The sequence below is a fragment of the Momordica charantia genome (genome assembly GCF_013281855.1).
Source record: "Momordica charantia cultivar OHB3-1 chromosome 10 unlocalized genomic scaffold, Mcharantia_2.0 BLBB01000010.1, whole genome shotgun sequence".
NCBI lineage: Eukaryota > Viridiplantae > Streptophyta > Magnoliopsida > Cucurbitales > Cucurbitaceae > Momordica > Momordica charantia.
In genome coordinates, this window is record NW_028275158.1 from 1417490 (window position 1) to 1436928 (window position 19439).

General features: G+C 35.1%; 4 protein-coding genes and 1 non-coding gene across 5 annotated transcripts; 3 read left to right on the plus strand and 2 right to left on the minus strand.

The window, feature by feature from the left end:
• Positions 1–418: 418 nt before the first annotated feature.
• Positions 419–3317, minus strand: LOC111011709 (SPFH/Band 7/PHB domain-containing membrane-associated protein family). Its single transcript, XM_022285576.2, has 5 exons — positions 2983–3317; positions 2300–2420; positions 2103–2194; positions 1402–1498; positions 419–1118 (listed from the first exon to the last, which is right to left on the minus strand). Exons 1-5 carry the CDS (start codon positions 3175–3177, stop codon positions 718–720), a joined length of 906 nt encoding a protein of 301 aa, XP_022141268.1. The 5' UTR covers positions 3178–3317; the 3' UTR covers positions 419–717.
• A 5298-nt stretch (positions 3318–8615) lies between these two features.
• LOC111011646 (DUF1442 family protein (DUF1442)) lies at positions 8616–9879 on the plus strand. The gene is made up of 2 exons (XM_022285498.2): positions 8616–8839; positions 8951–9879. Exons 1-2 carry the CDS (start codon positions 8783–8785, stop codon positions 9623–9625), a joined length of 732 nt encoding a protein of 243 aa, XP_022141190.1. The 5' UTR covers positions 8616–8782; the 3' UTR covers positions 9626–9879.
• Positions 9880–12133: 2254 nt separating this feature from the next.
• Positions 12134–13907, plus strand: LOC111011551 (small ribosomal subunit protein uS10y). The gene is made up of 4 exons (XM_022285365.2): positions 12134–12283; positions 12504–12645; positions 13066–13179; positions 13523–13907. The coding sequence occupies exons 2-4, from the start codon at positions 12534–12536 to the stop codon at positions 13663–13665; spliced, it is 369 nt and encodes a 122-aa protein (XP_022141057.1). The 5' UTR covers positions 12134–12283; positions 12504–12533; the 3' UTR covers positions 13666–13907.
• Positions 13908–15041: 1134 nt separating this feature from the next.
• On the plus strand, positions 15042–15203 carry LOC148208370 (U1 spliceosomal RNA). The gene has a single exon (XR_015788616.1). It is a non-coding gene; the product is annotated as a U1 spliceosomal RNA (small nuclear RNA).
• Positions 15204–16851: 1648 nt separating this feature from the next.
• Positions 16852–18471, minus strand: LOC111011550 (UDP-glucuronate 4-epimerase 2). Its single transcript, XM_022285364.2, has one exon. It carries the CDS (start codon positions 18385–18387, stop codon positions 17149–17151), a length of 1239 nt encoding a protein of 412 aa, XP_022141056.1. The 5' UTR covers positions 18388–18471; the 3' UTR covers positions 16852–17148.
• Positions 18472–19439: the final 968 nt, after the last annotated feature.

The window sequence follows — 19439 nt, forward strand, 5'->3', positions numbered from 1 at the left end:
AATAAATTAAATAATATTATTTTATATTGAACTAAATATTTAATCGTAACTACCACCAATTTACAAATATAATACTAAACACCTTAAACAATGGTTTAAACTGAAATTTAATTTTCAAATATGCTACCAAATATATATCCAAAAACACTGAAAACATGAAATACCAACTTTGTTATTTTTATTGAATTTCACCCTTAATCACTTGAACTATACTCAAATTAGCTATTAGCAGACGCGGAAAAAAAATCGAATGTTAGTTATACTTATTTTGAGGCTACACCCTCTTTTGGAACCTACCCGTGAGAAGAAGCCCAATGTCGATACACTCATGCCACCGACAATGTTAAAAAAGAAAAAACTCCGTCCTCCATTGACAGTCACTCAATATCGACTTGTGCCACGCCATAACACATGCATGTGTCATATAATGGCTCACCATTAACATGAGAAGAAATCCAATACAATTACAGAACATTTTGTTAATGTTAAAGGACAGGAAGCCCAAGCAGTAAGAAAATTACAATATTAGAAGCAGCATTTTCCAGCGCAGTGAATATTATATTATTAACCCTTGTCTCTCTATCTATACATGAAACCAAAACAAATATCGACTCTGCAAACCGTTACATTGGCATACACAAATCTCTTCACACACAAAGGGCATTTTCTTCAAACTTGAAGAGAAAGAAGAGATACATACATACGGTACTCGATGGATCACTCAAGTAAATTGGTGTTCACCTCATCCCTCGTGAGCCCTGCCTGGGCGCTCGCGGCCTCCATCATCCCGCTGCGTACTTGGTCACTGATATCTCTAACATGACCCGGGCCGTGAGGTATGAACACAGTTGTGTTCTTTGAGGAATTCCCAAGGTCCTTGATGGTGTCAAAATATTGAGTGATCAAGATCAGATCCATGACTTCTTTAGCTGAGGTACCTTCCACCTTATGAGAGAAGTTTAAGATATTCTCTCTCAGACCATCTGTGATCGCCTGTCTCTGCCTTGCCACACCAACACCACCCAGGTATTTTGCTTCAGCTTCAGCTTCTGCTTTTTTTACTAGGAGCACCTTCTCCGCTTCGCCTTTGTATACACTGGCAAGTTGAAGCCTTTGGGCTGTAGAATAAAATGCAGCACCGTAGAAACTGAAGATCTCATAATAGAGACAGTCAAACAAAATATAAAGGGAATTGAAAACTGAAAATTATATGAATAGTCCATGCAGAAGGAGAACATGCTTCGTTTGCTCCACCCAAATTAATGGACATGGCATGTTGACTGTTTAATGATGGAATGAAGAAAAAACAGTTACACCAAATTACATAATAGAGGAGAGGGAGAGGGACAGAGGGCGGCCCTTCCTATATGATATGACAAGCAAAATTACCAAGAACATTACCTGCATTAATCTCATTCATTGCCCTGCGCACAGAAGCATCCGGTATTATATCTACCATTAAAATGTGCTCAATACTGTATCCATAATCTCCCATCACCTGATACAAAAGGTGAATATATGTTGAAATCTTTGTGTCGGTCGTCTTACGAGGTCCCAACCATTTTCTAATATCTTATAAAATAATAAGCTAATCACGACAAAAATTAAAGAGAGGCATTTAAAAATTTTCCAGACTCCAAATCAACTAAATATTATTGAAACAGATATAACTCGCAATACATAAGAATACTGCATGTTTTAAAAAATGCTGACACTAAGATCCAGATTGTGTCCTCATCCATGGTTCTTTTTTTATATTCCATGCTTGAACGTCTGCTTTCAAATAACCCGACGGAGGCATTTGATTCATGGACTATTTCATATGTGTGTGTTTTTATCTTCAAGAGATGAGTTTTTTAATTTCACATATGTAAATCTATCCTTCTGAAGCACACTTCTCAAGCTACACCGTTAGTTTTACAAATTACAAATCCACCAAGTAAATATAGGGTACACAATCTCATATTTCTATAATTCATTTCTCTATATAGTCTAAACAACCCTTATGAATTGGAGAGAAAAATGGAAAGCAGCTACACACAAAGTTTGGGAGGCGAGGGGGTGTAATCAAGCGTGTAGCAATCAATAAAAAGTCAAGTCACCTTTTCAAGTTCCTCCGATACAGCTTTAGCAACTTCGCCCTTTTGTTCAAAGAGTTCATCCAAAGTCATTCTTGGGACAAGAGCACGAACCACTTGAATCAATAACCAAACGCATTACTAAGTAATACCCAAACCATGAAAATATAAAGAGAATTAGTTATAGAGCTAAATAGCGTCTGTGAGATCAGAGCGTGTACCATCAAACACATAAGCCTGGATCTGTTCTTGGGGGTTTTGCAACTCATAAAATGCATCGTCAGCATTTTCTTTGATGACTCGGTACTGAATTGAACACAGCAATTGCACAAAGACATTATCCTGCAGGAAGAATATCAGAATTCGTGATTATGAACCAGATTATTCAAAGAGGCCACTTCGTTAGCGTTCAGAAACAAATCATCTCCTCTTCTCGAAATTATCATCCAAACCTCCGTTTTCATGTAGGAATTTCATTTTAGCTGTATGGCCTATCTCTTTTCTTTCTTATTTACTCTATTACGTAAACCCCGTTTATAGTACCATGGTATCGATTCCACCGTTAGGTCATCTGAGTACATAAGAGCTAAGCAACAATGCAGAAGTACCAATTAAGAAGTTTAGCCTTAATCCACGCCAAATCGATTAGATACCTTTCTGCGAAACAGAAAATTATCTTGAATCTGGCGAACCGTTTCCTGTAAACTCCAATTCAAGTACGAGAAACTCTAAATTCAGAGTAAATTAGTGCAGACAACTACTTATTATACATAACGAGTAGAAGGGAAGCAGAAGGATCGCAGAATGAATATTCATTAGAGGGGAAAATCCCTGAATTCCGTGGCTATAAAACTTGAAATTACGACCACCGGAAGAAAATTGTGAGAGACGAAGGGAGAAATACCTTGGTCTTAGTCTCAATGCGAACATCGAGGGAAGAGATTCTGGTGGAGAGGATACCGGCGAGGCACTCGCCGGCTAAAGGGTTAAAGAAATGGAGCCCGGGCTGGGCCAACTTTTCAAATCTTCCCCACCTCTCCACCACCCCCACACTCGCTTGCTCCACGCACCCAAACAATAAACAATTTGTGTTCCCCATCGGAATCGGAATCTCTCTCCGGCTTCTCTGTAAAACCTCCGGCGACGACTCCGGCGGACTTGGAAACCCGGTATCTCAGCTGCGCGATTGATTACGACGGTACTTCCGCGTTAGGGAGAGAGAAAATAGTTATTCTATTATTGTATTTTTATTTCAACGCTATTTTTGCAAATCGCCGACTAGGCACATGATCTGACGTGGAATGCTACCACGTCAGAGTTTGGAAAACATGAGGGGGATGTCAAAAAAAAAAAAAAACATGAGTGGCACGTAAGTTCAAAACTCAAAAGTCAATTTTAATTTTAAAGAGTTATTTTAACTATAAATTTAGATACACATAAATATTACACCAATTTTCCTTTCCACCCACAATTTAATCCATAATAAAGGAAATATAAGATAAAGATAGAAAAATAAACACCAAATAAATATATTAGTTTTCCTGAGTTTATACTTCGTATAGTCTTATGCAATGACAAGTTCGTATAGTCTTATGCAATGACAAACTCTACTATGATAGGAATACTACAATGAGTCTTCACTTATCCTATAACACTCTTTGGATATAATATACAATGACAATGCCCTAATTTCATAGCATTACAACAATGACTATTTAGGAATAGAATATGAAAAACCTCATTAATTAGAATCACGAGGATGGATTGTCAATGCTCTACTTACCACGTTTGTTTTTCTCTATTTATCTCTGTAACTGTCGGCAACTCACTCCCTAATTTTACTTTTGCAAAAAAACCTAAAACAAAAGCATACTTTTATAAGGCAGTGTAACGCTACGCCACGACACTATCTCCTAGCATTATGTGTTGAGATTGCAATGAGTGTATACAAAGTCTTACATTGGTTAGAGAATAAAGTGATCCATGGTAACAATTATCTATACGAGGCCCCAAACAAAGTTATAAAGTTTATATTCAAAATGAACAATATCATATTATTGTGATGATATTTGTGGTACTTGAATTACCATTGTCTCAAGTACTTTCCCCCTTATTTTTTGTCTTTATATCGCAACTATCTCTAAAGTTTAATATACTTATTCAACACGTTCAAAAGTTTATGGGGCTCCAGCCCCCAGACGCGACGTAGTTCCATCCATGATGTTGATGATAGGACTTTCTTGTGTGCATCCAGGCAAAAAGTGAGCCCATAAATTTTACTAAGCAATTATATTATAAATTTCAATGGAACGATCCAACTCTTAGACTATATTTGCATTTGGTCATTGTTGTTAATATTATTAATGAAATGTTCGTAGTATTAAAAAAATAATAATGTAACACAGTCTCTAAGATAAATTGTGATTTGAATATAAGTCATTGATATGACAAGACGTATGAATATTTTATCGACAAGAGTAATTAAACCCAGTAAAGTTATTAAAGGTAAAATTTGTTCAGCAGTTGCTTCTGACTAAGAGTTAGCTTCATTTTACTCAGAAAAAAAATAATCATATACAATATTAAATTTATGGATTAAATTTATTTGTTAAATCTTATTAGCACTTGCACAGTTGCATTTCTTTTCACATTATTAAAATAATTGTGGCTTGATATCAAAATATTAATATAAAACTTTCATTTTCTTGACCGTTTCCACCTCCCGCGCTGTCGTGCTGCCGTGCACGTGGGCGTTGAATTACATTTCTTCTTGAACGATTCAGCTTTGAATTATAAACAAACATTTAAATCATTATTGAATTTTCATATTTCATTCAAACAAATCAAAATAATTGATGACGATAATAATATGATGTATAAAATAATTGATTTAATAAGCATTCTAGCGTATCTATAGGAATACTTTTTGGTCGACTATTTTCAAATAAAATGTCTTCGATTAATTGTTTAAAAAAAAAGAGTCTTCGATTAATTTATAATTTACAATTTTTAAATAAAATGCTTATAGTTACTTATTAAAAGTTATCATAATTTGTTTATAATTTATAACTTTCTAATAAAATGTCTTCGGTTAATTGAATATATTGGTTCACACAATTAAATTTATACATATATCTTCATCATGATTTTGCTCATACTAATGAATACATTGTCTTTAGTTAATTACATGTCCAACTTATATTTAATTTGTGTGAGATTATAAGGGTCGAGATTATCTATTACAACTTCCACTTAAGTTTACTTATGGTTAATTATGTGACACTCTTTGTTCAAATTTAAAAAATGTTAAATAATATATATTTCCAAGCTCGTTCAAAAAGTCTCTAGAAGAAGCTACTAGAATAAGTTTCTTTGAAAATTTGAATTCACATTAGAAGCTACTAGAATGCAAGATATGGCAAAATCGAGGTCACAAGATTATCATCTTATTCAAGGACAATATGTGACAAATCTATGGTCACTAGATCATCACTTTATCTAAGGTTAATATGTGACATATGTGCAGCCATAAAATTTACTCGATGAACAAGTATGTTTGAGCCATAAATAGGTGAGTATCCATTTTTGACAACTCATCCTAGAATCACCAACTTTAAGTCAACTAAAGCACAAGCTTTATGAGATAAAATAGATTAGAGAGTTTCTTCTCATAAGAGAGGTTATGTTCTCGAGATAAAATTTGTAATACTTTTATTTTTTGTTGAGTAGAATTATTCTATCTTTACCCATAGTTTTTACAATAATTTGTTTAGGGATTTTTCAGGTTAAACCACTCTGTCCTATTCTTCTCCTCCCACTTCTTCATTACTTCTTTTCAATCTATTTTAGCTGCGATCCTAATCTATGCGGTCCCAATTCATTTTCTTTCTAACAAAAAAAAAAGAATATATATATATATATATATATTTGGAAATGAGAAAGGGAAGTTGTATTATGATTCCATATGTGGTGGCGTTATTAGATACAGATACAGGCATATGTCTTCCTCTCTGACTCAATTCATTATCCAAAGAGAATAAATATATATCTCGAAATCGAAGACCCACAACTTTGTTCATCCTCTTAACCCATGAACTCTCCCATTTCCCGTCACTTTCCAACCCACGCCCCATTTTCTCTTACAAATTCAAGGAATCACATTAAACAACACCACACCATACAGATATTATTGGGAACAAAGAAAAGAAAAGAAGAGTATATATATAAAAACAAAAAGCATGATGATCATATCAGAACAAACTGAAGAAAAATCCAATTGTTGGACTGTTTCTTCTTCCTTTATTCTTTCTCCATGGCCATCTTCCAAGCAAGCACACAGTGGCCACAATAATGGGGGCATCTTGTAATTGAAGAGAGAGAAAAACTCAACAAGGACTGTAAAGTGTTTATTTTATGGGCTTGCTTTGTTTGGGCAATGTCCTTTGTAAGGGTAGCAAATTGATCTGATCTAGATCTATTGCATGCCTTTCATGGGGACACAATAAACAGGAATCATCCTTAATTTCCAATCTGCCACCTCACTCCCTTACCTTTCATTTTCAAAATTTTAGTCGGAGATATACAAAAACAACGATACCGAAAAATATCTCTACAATAGTATAATATTGTTCGCTTTGGACATAATTAATTCTCACAGACTTTATTTTTTATTTCTCCCAAAAAAGGTCTCGAACTTTGTCTGCACAAGTTGCAATTCCAACATTATTTTAGTTGAGAATTATATTTAGATTGACCTCTCTCTTTATATGTATGATAATGATTAACGGGGTTGTCAATGTCACATGCATTGGTAAAATCAATGAATTATTTTGTCTTTTTTCTTTTTCGTTAACAAAGTCGAACGTAGTGATCAACTATATATTAATATATTAATATCAACTCAGGAAGGAAAATGACATAGTAAAAGTTGGATACACAAGTCTAAAAAATCTATAAGTTTCCCATATCCTAGTTTTTAATAATTATAAGTTCCACATGTAAAATCCAATAATGATTGTAACTATTAATTTATTCGAGACTAAAATCTTAAATCTTAAACTATATTCCAAAAACTTATAAAAAAAATCACAAAGTACTACTTATATTTAAAAGTTTAGTTAATATTTCAAAAATATTAAAAGAATAGAAACAAATTACAAGATATATGATCATGAATCAAATCAAAAATATTTTCATTATTATCAAAATGATCCAAGTTACTAGCTATTTGCATGTGATTTGTATCATTTTGGCTGATGCATAATAATGTAACATTATTAACCAATTATATCAATATCTTTTTTAATAAAACCAAATCCAACCATAAATATCAAGCGCCATCGATACGAACATTATTCAATTATCGCGATCTCATGTGCAAATATGTACTAATGTCATGACAGCCCGTACAAAAGAGGACATCAAATCAATAAACATTGCTAGGACAAAGTTTTTGTATTTATTTAACGTTAAAAACTTTTATCCTCAAGGTTTTACCTATTGAAAATATCAATTTGGGTTAGCCCTGCTGCCTCCGCTAACATGGGGTGGGTCTGATTTTGTCCCCAAAAAACATTGACAAAAGAACTTAGTATCACATTTCTAGCATAATACTTTATTTGGGTCTAAATCAAAGTTCCTTTTGTCCCTCAAAAACAAGACATTACAGGTAAATAATCAATTTTTGGGGCATAGTGTTTGTTCAAACTTAAATAATTATCAAGAAATCAATAATTTTCTATTTTGGTCAATAACTTCTCAAAGTTGTTGCAAGGAAACCTCCTAATTAAACAATCGTCAGATTTCCAGGTAAGATCCCACTAGTATGCTATATTAAAATACTGTTTCGTTTAGATTAATTAAGAAGCTTAACCTCTGGTTAATGTGATAGTTTATCTCCTAGTAATTATATACGTTCATGTAATCCCAAAATTTATACGAAATACGAATCCAAGTTACATAATCTAGCATATAGAACTCATGAAACCCCACATTTTATATTCCATAATACTAACTTTTATAAATCACAAATCTAACAAATCGAGTAGTTTTATACATCCAAATAAAAATTGACAATGAGAGAAGTAGTTTCTATATATTTTATAATTTTAATATTATAGTATTTTTCAAAATAATTTTTGAAAAACGACCCCCCTTATTCCCATACAATATATTCCCATAAATTCTGGCGTATATCATCATTTTTTTTTTCTTAATATAACAAGTAGAGCTAGAGATTCGAACTCTTGACTAATTAATCAGAAACGGATATCAATTACTACTGTTCATGTTAGTAAAACTATATCGCATCAATGTACAAAATACATATATATAGCACACGTTGTACAATGGATCTATAATTCAGTAAAAAAAAAGGATGGGGCCACGAAATATTTGGCCAGGAGTTCAAATATATACATATACATCAATTATATAATGATATAATGAGTAAATATTATTAATTTCAACAACTTGGCAGATGGGGTGTGGCCAAACAGTTGCCTTTCAGTACCAATCTTCTTGGATTCCCCATTTCCCCTCCTCTCCTATATAAACAAACTATCCCACAAACACCTCAAAACATCATATATTTCCACATAATAACCCACAAGAAGCAAGCAATATTTTATCCATTTCCCAAAAAAGTTTGAAGTTCTTCGGGAAGACAGATCAGAAAACTCAGGTAGAGAGAGAGAAAGTACACCATGGCTACCTGGTCTGCCGAGAATGCCACAGAAGCCTTCCTCAACACCCTCAAAATGGTAAGTACAAATAAACAAACAAAAACAAACCATCTGATCATCATCTCGCCTGTAACGAAAAAAAGCTTTTTAGTTTAGCAGTGATTTGATAGATCTGGTGTATGTTTTCAGGGCCAGAAAGCGAAAGAACCCGACGTAGCAGAGTTCATTTCAGCGATGGCGGCAGGAAACAACGCGCAGCTAATGGTCGTCGCATACGAAAGATGCACCGACCACAAGATTATTCTTGCCCTGGCGGCCGCCGCAGTGCAGACCGGCGGGCGAGTGGTCTGCATAGTTCCACGGCAAGAAGACCTTCATGTTTCGCAAACGATTCTATCACATGATGGGATCGAGTTCGTGGTGGGAGAAGCCGAGAACCTTATAAAAATTCATTACACAGACGCAGATTTCGTTGTCATCGACTGCAATTTAGAGGGCCACGTGGGCATCCTGGGAGCCGTCAGATCAAGATCCAGGAGGAGGCCGAAGCCGCAAAGCCAAATAGGCGGCGGCGGTGGCGGCACGGTGGTGGTGGGGTTTAACGCGCTGAGCAATAATAATAATGATAACAAGGGATGCGGAGGGTGGTCCGGCGGGACCCACATTCTGCCGATCGGAGAAGGGGTGGTGGTGACGAGAGTCGCGGCGGAGTCTTGGAAAAACGGCGGTGGGATCGTCGGAGGATCTGGAAGTGGGAGGAGGCGGCGGAGCCAGTGGGTTGTGAAGGTGGATAAATGGACTGGGGAAGAACACGTTTTTAGGGTTACAGTTCCACAGGTCAGGAAACTGATCGTTCATGCTTGAGTAGCACTGTGTTTTTGCCTTTAATTTTTGTTCTCCCTTATTATTGGCAAGAATCTATGAATTTTCTCCCTCTCCGTAGCCATGCATGGAGGGGGAGAAATAGTTTTTTTTTTTGGAAGTAATATTATATGCTAGCTAGAAGCTTAATTAGTGTTTAATTTATTGGGAAGTAGAAAAATTATATGTCCTTCAAATGTAAATATAGCAAATAGGATAAATTAAATGAGAATTTTTTCTATATACTTTATTCTTGAGATCTTTTTCTCTTTTTTTTTTTTTGTTGTTGTTAAAGTTGTAGGCCATTAAGTGATTTTTTCTGGTGAGATCATGGGATAGTGGTAAGTGCTGACGTGGTGGGTGATTTGTCACTGTGTTCCTCAACCCAAATAATATAGTCTCGATGATAGGGATTTACTCCAAGCAGGCCACGTGACATAAAATTATTTATCAATTAAATATATTTAAATATAAATTTCTTTAATTATTTAAATTTCACTTTTTATGAGTTTTATTTCAAAATTAATTGATAATTAATTCTTTAAGTCACCGTCATAAAGTTTTGATATCATTTTTTTTATCACATTGGATCAATTGAGCTAGTAACCCAAAAACTTTAATTTAGCTCATGCAAAAAATTCAACACTAATATTTATTTTCCAAGATATATTTACAAACTTACAATTTTTTGGAGCACACTCACAGTTTCGAAAAAATTCACATAATATTTTGATTAGTATATGAAGTCTTAAGGTGAAACAAAAAGCAAAATCACCAAAACTTGTATCCAAAGTGAACTCATTGTAAATATTTTGGAGACTCTGCTGTCTCCGACAAAATTGCTAGTACAAAGTTTTTTTTCCCTCTTGGTATTTATAGTTCTTATAAGTTATTTTTTTTCAACCGTTGTAAACTAACAAACAAGTACATCTAACAATGCAAGGGTGTTTCTACTCGAGAAGACATTGAATGCAATAATATTTCTGGCATGTTAGAGAGAAAGAAAAACTTGCATCCGTGAAGTTGATGTATGAGGGAGATATTTGATCTTTAAAGAAGAAAATTATTGAGTTTTTGAACTAAGGGATGGAAAATCACATTATTGATCTATATATATCGTCCTGCCCGCCAAGTATTTCTACATAATAGAGATATTTACGTTTTTTCCCCCTAGTTTAATTGTCCTAATGGTAGACAATTTCTAAGACCAAAACTAAATTCAGGTTAACTTTAAGATCATAAAAAGTTTCAACTAAGCCTTCCGCTTTTCAAAATATTCACTGTAAAAATCGTTGACGGTTTCACCTGGCAAAAAAACTACCACAGTGTTAAGAATATGATTCAAAATTAACATTTTTGTCCTAACTAATGTTAAGACTACCATACTTTAACAATTATGTCTTAAAGCTACAATACATTTTTGATCCATGAGATTTGAGGCAGGTGTTTACTTGATCCTGAAGTTTTAAAATGAATATTTTTTGTCCTTGAGGTTTGAGGTAAGTCGTCTAATTGGTCCCTAAAGTTTCAAAATGAACACTTTTTGGTCCTTAAGGTTTAAAGTATGTGTCAACTTGGTCCCTAAAGCTTTAAAATGAACACTTTTGGTCCTTGAAGTTTGAGAAATGATTCTAAATGGTCCATGATTTTTTGTATGGTTAATTAACTAATATTATAAAAACGTGGTAAATTGCAATTAAATTGTTTATTGTAGTTGCTAATGTGATAAATTATATTAATTAAATGATATATGTAAGGTATGAATGGCGGACGGCGACGGCAAAGACGTGGTGGTCGCCATAAAATGGTAAGAGAAAGAGATAGGAAAAGATGAGGAGGTGAGAGAGAAAGTACTATCATCTACACATATATTATTTAATTAATATAATTTGTCACATCGACAACTACAATAAACAAGTTAATTGCAATTTGTCACGTTATTTTAATATTAGTTAATTAATAGTAAAAAAAAAGAGGAACCATTTAGAACTATTTCTCGAACTTCAGAGACCAAAAGTGTTCATTTTAAAACTTCAGGGACCAAGTTAACACCTACTTTAAACCTTAAAGGACCAAAAGTGTTCATTTTGAAACAATTAGACACCTACCTCGGACCAAAAGTGTTCATTTTAAAATTTAAGGGACCAATTAGACACCTATCTCAAACCTCAGGACTAATTAGACACCTATCCCAAACCTCATGGACCAAAAATATATTTTGCCCTAATACTAATAAACCATATTTAGAAATTATTCATAATAATATCAATTTTTAAAAAATAATTTTTGTACATAAATAACCTATAATATATATTTTTTAGAGATTGACAAAAATAACCTAGTATCTAAATGTGTAGGACAATATTATAAATTACATTCAATTTTTATTTATTATAATAAATTACATTCAATTGAAATTAGGGCACGTGATAAATTATGAGCAAAAGGGCAATAAAAGTGGACTTACATTGGGCTCACAACATTTGGGCCCGAGTTTGTGGGGCTCCATTTCCAGTGCCGAATTATCAACCCGACCCGCCCACTGCCCATCTCAAAAACCCTAATTGTAAGTATAAGAACCATATAAATCATAGCATCTCCTTCTTTCGGAGAGGTAGCAGCTGTAAGTGCAGAAATCTCCTTTCTCAGCCGCCATCCAAGGTTTTTCTTTCGAATTATGCAATTTTTCTTCTTATCTGCATCTACCAATTGTTTCTCGTATGGGAGAGTTTTGAATACCATAATTCGTGCTTCATTATGATGTGATTTCGGAATGTATATAAGTTTTTGAACTAGGTTATCTATTTTTATCCCCATTTACGACTCTTGTGGTTGAGTTCTTTTTGCCAATGCTGAATACATTGATGCGTTCGTTCGACAGACTCGTTTTGGATTCAGGATAATTGGAAGTATGGCGTACGCAGCGATGAAATCAACTAAGCCAGGCTTAGAAGATACGCAAGAGCAAATCCATAAGATCAGGATTACTCTCTCCTCCAAAAATGTTAAGAACCTGGAGAAAGGTATCATTTTTTCTTTTGGATTTGCTGCATTATAATTGTTGTTCTTTTTTCCTCTGCACTAAAATGAAGGTTGCATCTTCGCATCTATGGTTATTTGATGATTTTCAATTAAAGTGAGTCGGATATTTGGTTAGTAATTTCCTTGCAATGCTTGTTGAGACGCAAATAATTTTCATTTGGAGAGATATTCTTGTTGAATACATGGGATATGGAATCCCGATTATGTATTGAGTGATGAACTTTAGTCCAGCAATTGTCAAAGAACTTGTTAGGATTGGAGTCTTTTTCCCTTGATGTTCTGGTGTTATTAAATTCTTACCTTCTTGTCTTCAAGGTTGCTTAGTTAGCGTAACAAATTACATGTAGCTGAGTTTCTTTAAGTATTCTCATTTAAGGTGCTTTTTGTTTAAATCAATGTAGTTTGCACCGACTTGGTTCGCGGTGCCAAGGACAAGAGGTTGAGGGTCAAGGGACCAGTAAGAATGCCTACCAAGGTTCTTAACATTACAACCAGAAAATCTCCATGTGGTGAAGGTACTTTTCATTCCAGTTAACTATGACTTTCTCTAGTTTCGGCTTGCTTCTTTAGTATCAGTGAAGTATTTTATCTTGGGGTGGGGTTGGATATGGATTGACCATTTTTTTCTTTTGAAAAAATTAACTGAAAGTCAAATATGTCTTTCTAATGTGAGAAATCATTGCTTATGAAGTAATTGTAGTATTATGCCGACAATTTTTTGATCGCTTATTGATTCCTCTTTCATATGAATGATCCAATGCAAACTCGACTTTAGAAGTTTTGAAGTTATTAAATCTTGTGGTTTGTTAGGGATTGCATCATTCTGAAATCATTCATTCATTTGGTTTTTGATTGCAGGTACCAACACATGGGACAGATTTGAGCTTCGTGTCCACAAACGAGTTATCGACCTATTCAGCTCTGCAGACGTGGTGAAGCAGATTACCTCCATCACCATTGAACCTGGTGTGGAGGTTGAGGTCACCATTGCCGATCAATGAATGCCCTATTTTCATGTTTTGCCTGTTTTTAGTCTCATTAGACAGTTGTTACCTTTTTGGTTTGGAACATACCGGTCAGGTCTGTGGGGCTTAAATGCAATAGTTTTTCCCATTATTTGTTGAAATTAACGACATTGAGAGAGTTTTCTGTACTCCTGCCAATTTTCTTGCGTTGGAACTATGTGTTAATTTATTATCTTTGCAGATTTTGTATCTATAGAGATGCCAATTTTCTGCTCTAATTGAGATTTAAAGATGCAGTTCTTTAGATACAAGTTTCATGATTTTTTTTATTGAAAAAACTTGTAAATGACTAAAGAAAGGGGGGCTGGCATTTTGGACTTCGATAAGTTAATAATTAAAAATTCATATATTAATTCTCAGTTTTAAAAAATGGAAGCCGTTTATCTATGATTTAAGATAGGTTTAACTTTCACTTTTTTGAATGGAATATCTTCGGAATCCTAGGATCAAACCTTATGATATTTAATGAGATTTCATTGGGAGTGATTTTGGCACTTGGTCTGATAATTAAATTACTTTGCTAGCCGTATATTTTAAATGACATGTTTGATAATAATTTTCAAGTGATTTTAGAAAAATAAAAAAATCACAATTCCTGATCACTTTGTGTTCCTTTCTATTTTTTCTCTCCCAAATTTTTGTCAAATTATCTCTTTAATCTTCAAAATCAAAACAACCAACCATGTAAAAATCACTTTCCCAGCTCTAAGTTGAGGTGTTGCTAGCTTAGTCGGATACTCACAGTCGGTTTTTTTTTTTTTTTTTTTTTGATAAAGCATAACCATTTATTAATTATGCAATTTCAATTACTTATGAGGAAAAAGTAAGGGTAAAAAGAGTTACAATTACGAAGTAGACACAAACCGATATTAGATGACACAAGGCATTTCTTTTTGGTATTAATTATCATTGAAGCTATGAAATAAACATCTTTGTTTGAGCAGTCATATTGTCTTGATTAGGCGGAGCGAATAATAGGATTGAAGGAGGCTTAATGACCATTGTCACGGTTTAGTGGGATGATTTGATCAAAGTTTGGGTGAAACTAAGTTGGCAGTTGTGGATGAGAGCCAAAGGCTCAGAAGTAGGTCTAAATTGCGAAACAAATGGTCAAACTTTGTTACCAATCTACATCTTTCTGTTTCTCCATGTGCAATCAATGGCATCGCAGCACATTGTGATGTTAGAACTAGAAGCCAGAAGGTGTGTGTGTATGTTTGAAGACGTTGCTAAGACTTTTTATCTCAGAAAAACACAAGACAAAATGTTGTGGTTTGGTCCCACATCGGTGAGGATCCGGAGATGAGAGGCGCGGAGTGGGTATAAAAGCAAGTGGAGGGGCACCAGAAAAGATACTTACCTGGACGGGGTGATTGGGCGATCAAGACGGCCCATGGCCTGGGCTGGTGACCTCCATTGCACTTTGGAGGGGTGTCCGCCCAAGGTCTGCTCACTGTAGCAGAGCCTACGTCGTTATTTGTGCTAGTGGGGGCCTGCGTTCGCGCGGCCCCTCCACAACGTTTAGTTCCAATTTCTTATCATATTTTTAATAATTATAATATTACCCTTACTGCTATATTATTTTTATTTACTTTTTGAAAGGATAAGCAAAGTCAAGGAAATGAAATTTTCTTTTTGTGAGAGATTTGTTAATATTATTCACACTACATTCAAAGGACGCCACTTTTTACTCTTTTTTGTAGATTCCTCAAATCTCCCTAAATATTATATATATCTCTCAATATCTTTGTTTTTTTCTTTTTGATACTGATCTCTTAATATTGATATCTATTACTTGGAGGGTGATTTTCATATTTAAGAATTTTCATATTTAAGACTTCAGGTTCCATCGATACACCCAAACACACCTTCCTTTAAAAATGATTGATTGTAAGTCTGGAGCTCGTAAGTGATGTATTCCACCTTACCTCTACTCAAGCTGTTGCTAAAGTAACGTTTAAGCTTAAATTTTGAAAGAAATTATTTGCTTGGTATTGACCCTAATTTACAAGAATATTTTGTAGTCTTGGTAGAGAGGAAAAGGATTTGGATTTATTTATTTATTTATTTATTTTTTTGTGAGGGGGAAAGGATTAATAACTTATCCGGTTGAGATATCACAATGAGAATCCTAGATATTATTGGAGTAAAGGATTCTCAAAAAGGGCGTTGGTATTTGTTTTTATAAATTTCCTAATCAAAATCTTTAAAAAGCACTTTCTACTACTATAAAATCTTAACTAAACACTATCAATTAGAGGGGGGAAAAAAACACTTTCTTCATCCATAAACACTTCGAAGGCATAATACCAAACACACTCAGCAGTTGCCGAGAAGTTCAGCTTCTTTCTATGTTTAGAGTGAGCCGAGAGGACGTTCTATCGCAAAAAAAAAAAAAAAAAGAGTAAGAAGAGCCAATTCTCAAGTATAAGATCGCAAAATTCTCTTCAAAACAAACTTAACAAAGAACATGAATCCATTTGGGCACAGTAATTGGTAATTGCCAATTGCAAAGTGCTGAAACCAAAAGCTTTTCATTGAATGCATCACTTCAGTTAAGTTATCCCACAGAAACCCAAACACTGATGTTTTGTCAAGTCATGCCAACAATTTAGAGGGAAAAAGAAAAGGCCAAGTTTTTAAAACACATGTCACTCCTTTCACACCATATCATGTGAACCACTGTTACCAATCTTTGTTGTCAAAACAAGAAAAATCTCGACTTTTCTAAGCTCAACATATTCAAGACAAAAATGTAAGCAAAAGTGACTTCTAAAACAACAACTACCTAAACATGGTTTTACAAAACTCGACCAAACTTGATATGTTTTCTTTTCTCAAGATTCTTCAGAGACAGCAAGCAAATATTCTTCAATATTCAACCACAGAAAATGTCCCAAAAGAGGGCTCGTGAATGTGTTTTGCTTTCATCTCTCTACAAACTTTGATCAAAGGCCTCTATTTGCCAAAACATGCTATCAATCTGTGCATCTGTCTCAGAAAATGCAACATTTTCAAGGGTTATTAATATCCCTGAGAAGACTGGTTTTAATAATCTGTCCTTTTTGCTGTAATCATCATAAAAACAGAAGTCTCTTTTCATAAAAAGAATTTATGAAGATGAATAGCAAACTGCTTACAGCAAAGCATGAAGCAGCAAAGAAGGCATCAAATGAATAAATAATCAATTAAACAAGTCTTGATCCTGTGAAGAATGTACATCTCTCAAACTAAACAAACAGAGAAGTGAAAGAAAAGAACTCCAAAAAGGTTAAAATCCTAAGCTTTCCTAGTGAAATTGTTGTTACCAAAAAGCTCAATCCAGACACACAACAAATCAATACACAGTTGTCCTACAACTCCCCCAAATTTCCAACCCATCAATCTGATCAGTAGAAAACGGGAGAAAAACAACAAATCAGTTAGATCAAATTCTTGAAAGAACTCAGCTACTACAGCCTACAAAACAATCTTCTTCCCAGATTTTGAATAATAAAGGAGATACCAATCAACAAATTTCTTCAAACCTGTCTGCAAATCTGTGGTGGGCTTGTAGCCAAGCTCCTTCTGAGCCAGAGTAATATTGGCATGGGTGAAAGGGACGTCGCCGTTCCTCGGCATTGGCAACACTATTTTCTTAGCCTTGACCTGCAGCAACTTCTCCAAAATGGTCACCAGCTTACTAACAACCACCGGCGAAGTATTCCCAAGATTGAACACCCGCAATTGAGCCTTTCCCTTCTTCTTCCCGCCGCTCCCGGTGCTCTTCCCCGCCGTATCCAATGCACCCAAACAACCCTTCACAATGTCGTCGATGTAAGTAAAATCTCTCGCCACAGAACTGTGATTAGGGCCTTCGAAAATCTTAATCGTCTTCCCCTTCAGAATATCCTTAGTGAAAAAGAAATACGCCATATCTGGCCGTCCCCATGGTCCATAAACCGTGAAGAATCTCAACCCAGTAATTGAAAGCCCGTAAATGTGATTATACGTGTGTGCAATTTCCTCGCCAGCCTTCTTAGTTGCAGCGTATAAGCTGGCGGGTTGATCCGTACGATCCCTCTCCGAAAAGGGGACTCGAGAATTGAGCCCATAAACCGAACTAGAAGACGCCCAAACAATGGCCGGCTGCGGATTAGCCGATTTACACGCCTCGAGTACACTCACAAAACCCCCAATATTGCTTTGCACATACGAATTGGGATTTTTCATCGCATATCGCACGCCCGCCTGCGCCGCGAGGTGCATTACGTGAGTGAATTTAACTAATTCGAACAGCTTCCCCAGCAGGGCTCCGTCATTGACGTCGCCCTCGACGACGAACACGCCGGCGCGATCAAGTAGCGCGGCGCGTGAGCGCTTGAGAGAGGTGTCGTAATAGGCGTTGAAATTGTCAATGCCGACGACTCCATCGCCGCGGCGCTTCAGTGCCAAGGAGACGTGAAAGCCGACGAACCCCGCCGCGCCGGTGACTAGCACCCGGTGAGAACGCGAGTGAGACTGCGGCCGGGTCGAGTCCCGGATCCGATTCTCCCAAACGGGCCCCGCTTGAAGAAACCGGCGAGTCCGATCGGCGGACAAGGGAGGTGATCTCGGAAATAGGAAAAATAGGAGACCCAGAAAAATGAGAGTCCAGAAAGTAAGAAGTTTAGTCCTGCTGAAGAAGCGGGAACGGTGAAGATATGGAGGTTTGTCCATTGCTGGATTCTCCCTTTTTCTCCCCCGAAGAAGAAGAAGAAGAGGGGATGCGCATACCAGAAATTGTTTATTTAAAACTATTTATTTTTTATTTTACTTTTCTTCAAAACTCAAAAAGTATCTATTTTATAATAAATTATGAGATACGGAGAGAAGATGTGAGCGTGTGTTTTTTTCTCTAATTAAAATATAGTTTGACGTTTGAGTTTAATTTAATTATTTATAAAGGTTTGATTTTATCCTTTAAAAAAGTATCTTTCTCTTTGTCTAAAACAAGTGGACGTGAGAGATTCAACTTCATGACTTTTTTCGTTAGAGGTAGGTGTCAATTACGGTCGAAATATTTCAAATAATAGTAAGAAGATTATAGAATTATATTTTAAAAAAAGTTCTTATTAATTTATGTAGGGCTGAGCCTCACGATGGGCCTGAATATTGGCCCTACACTGCCAAACCCAAAAATTGGGCCGTTGGGCCGCTACTTTGCCGTGAAATTGTCTCGGTACCCAGTCATCACTCTTCTCATCTTTAAATATGTAGCTTAAATTTAGAAAAAATTTTGATAAAAATTCAAAGTATTAAAATGATTATAAAACCAGTTTTTGATCTACTATTTTTTTAGCACAGCACCCTGGGTGAGAAGTCAAATGTTTGACCTTTTAGTTGATGATATGTTAACTATCTTTAAATTGATTGTTAAAGTCTACGTTTAAATCTAATAAAACGTTAAAAATATATACTTCAATTTAGAGGTTATATTCATAATATAATCTATAATAATTTTTAAAAAAATGTTTAAAATGTGTTGTTAAATGTTAATTGGCTTTTAGGGAGTATACAGTGTGTTTGGCAACGTTTCTGTTTCTCGTTTCCAATTTTTTGTCATTTTTCAACTATGTGTCTTGGTTTTCTTTACTAGGAATTTTCTCAAAATTGCATACAAATTTTGAAAACAATCAAAACAAATTTTTTTTTTCTGGTTCACATTTCCAATTTATTACAAAATATAAATAAATATATAGTTTTGTGATATTTGAATTCATGGATGTTGA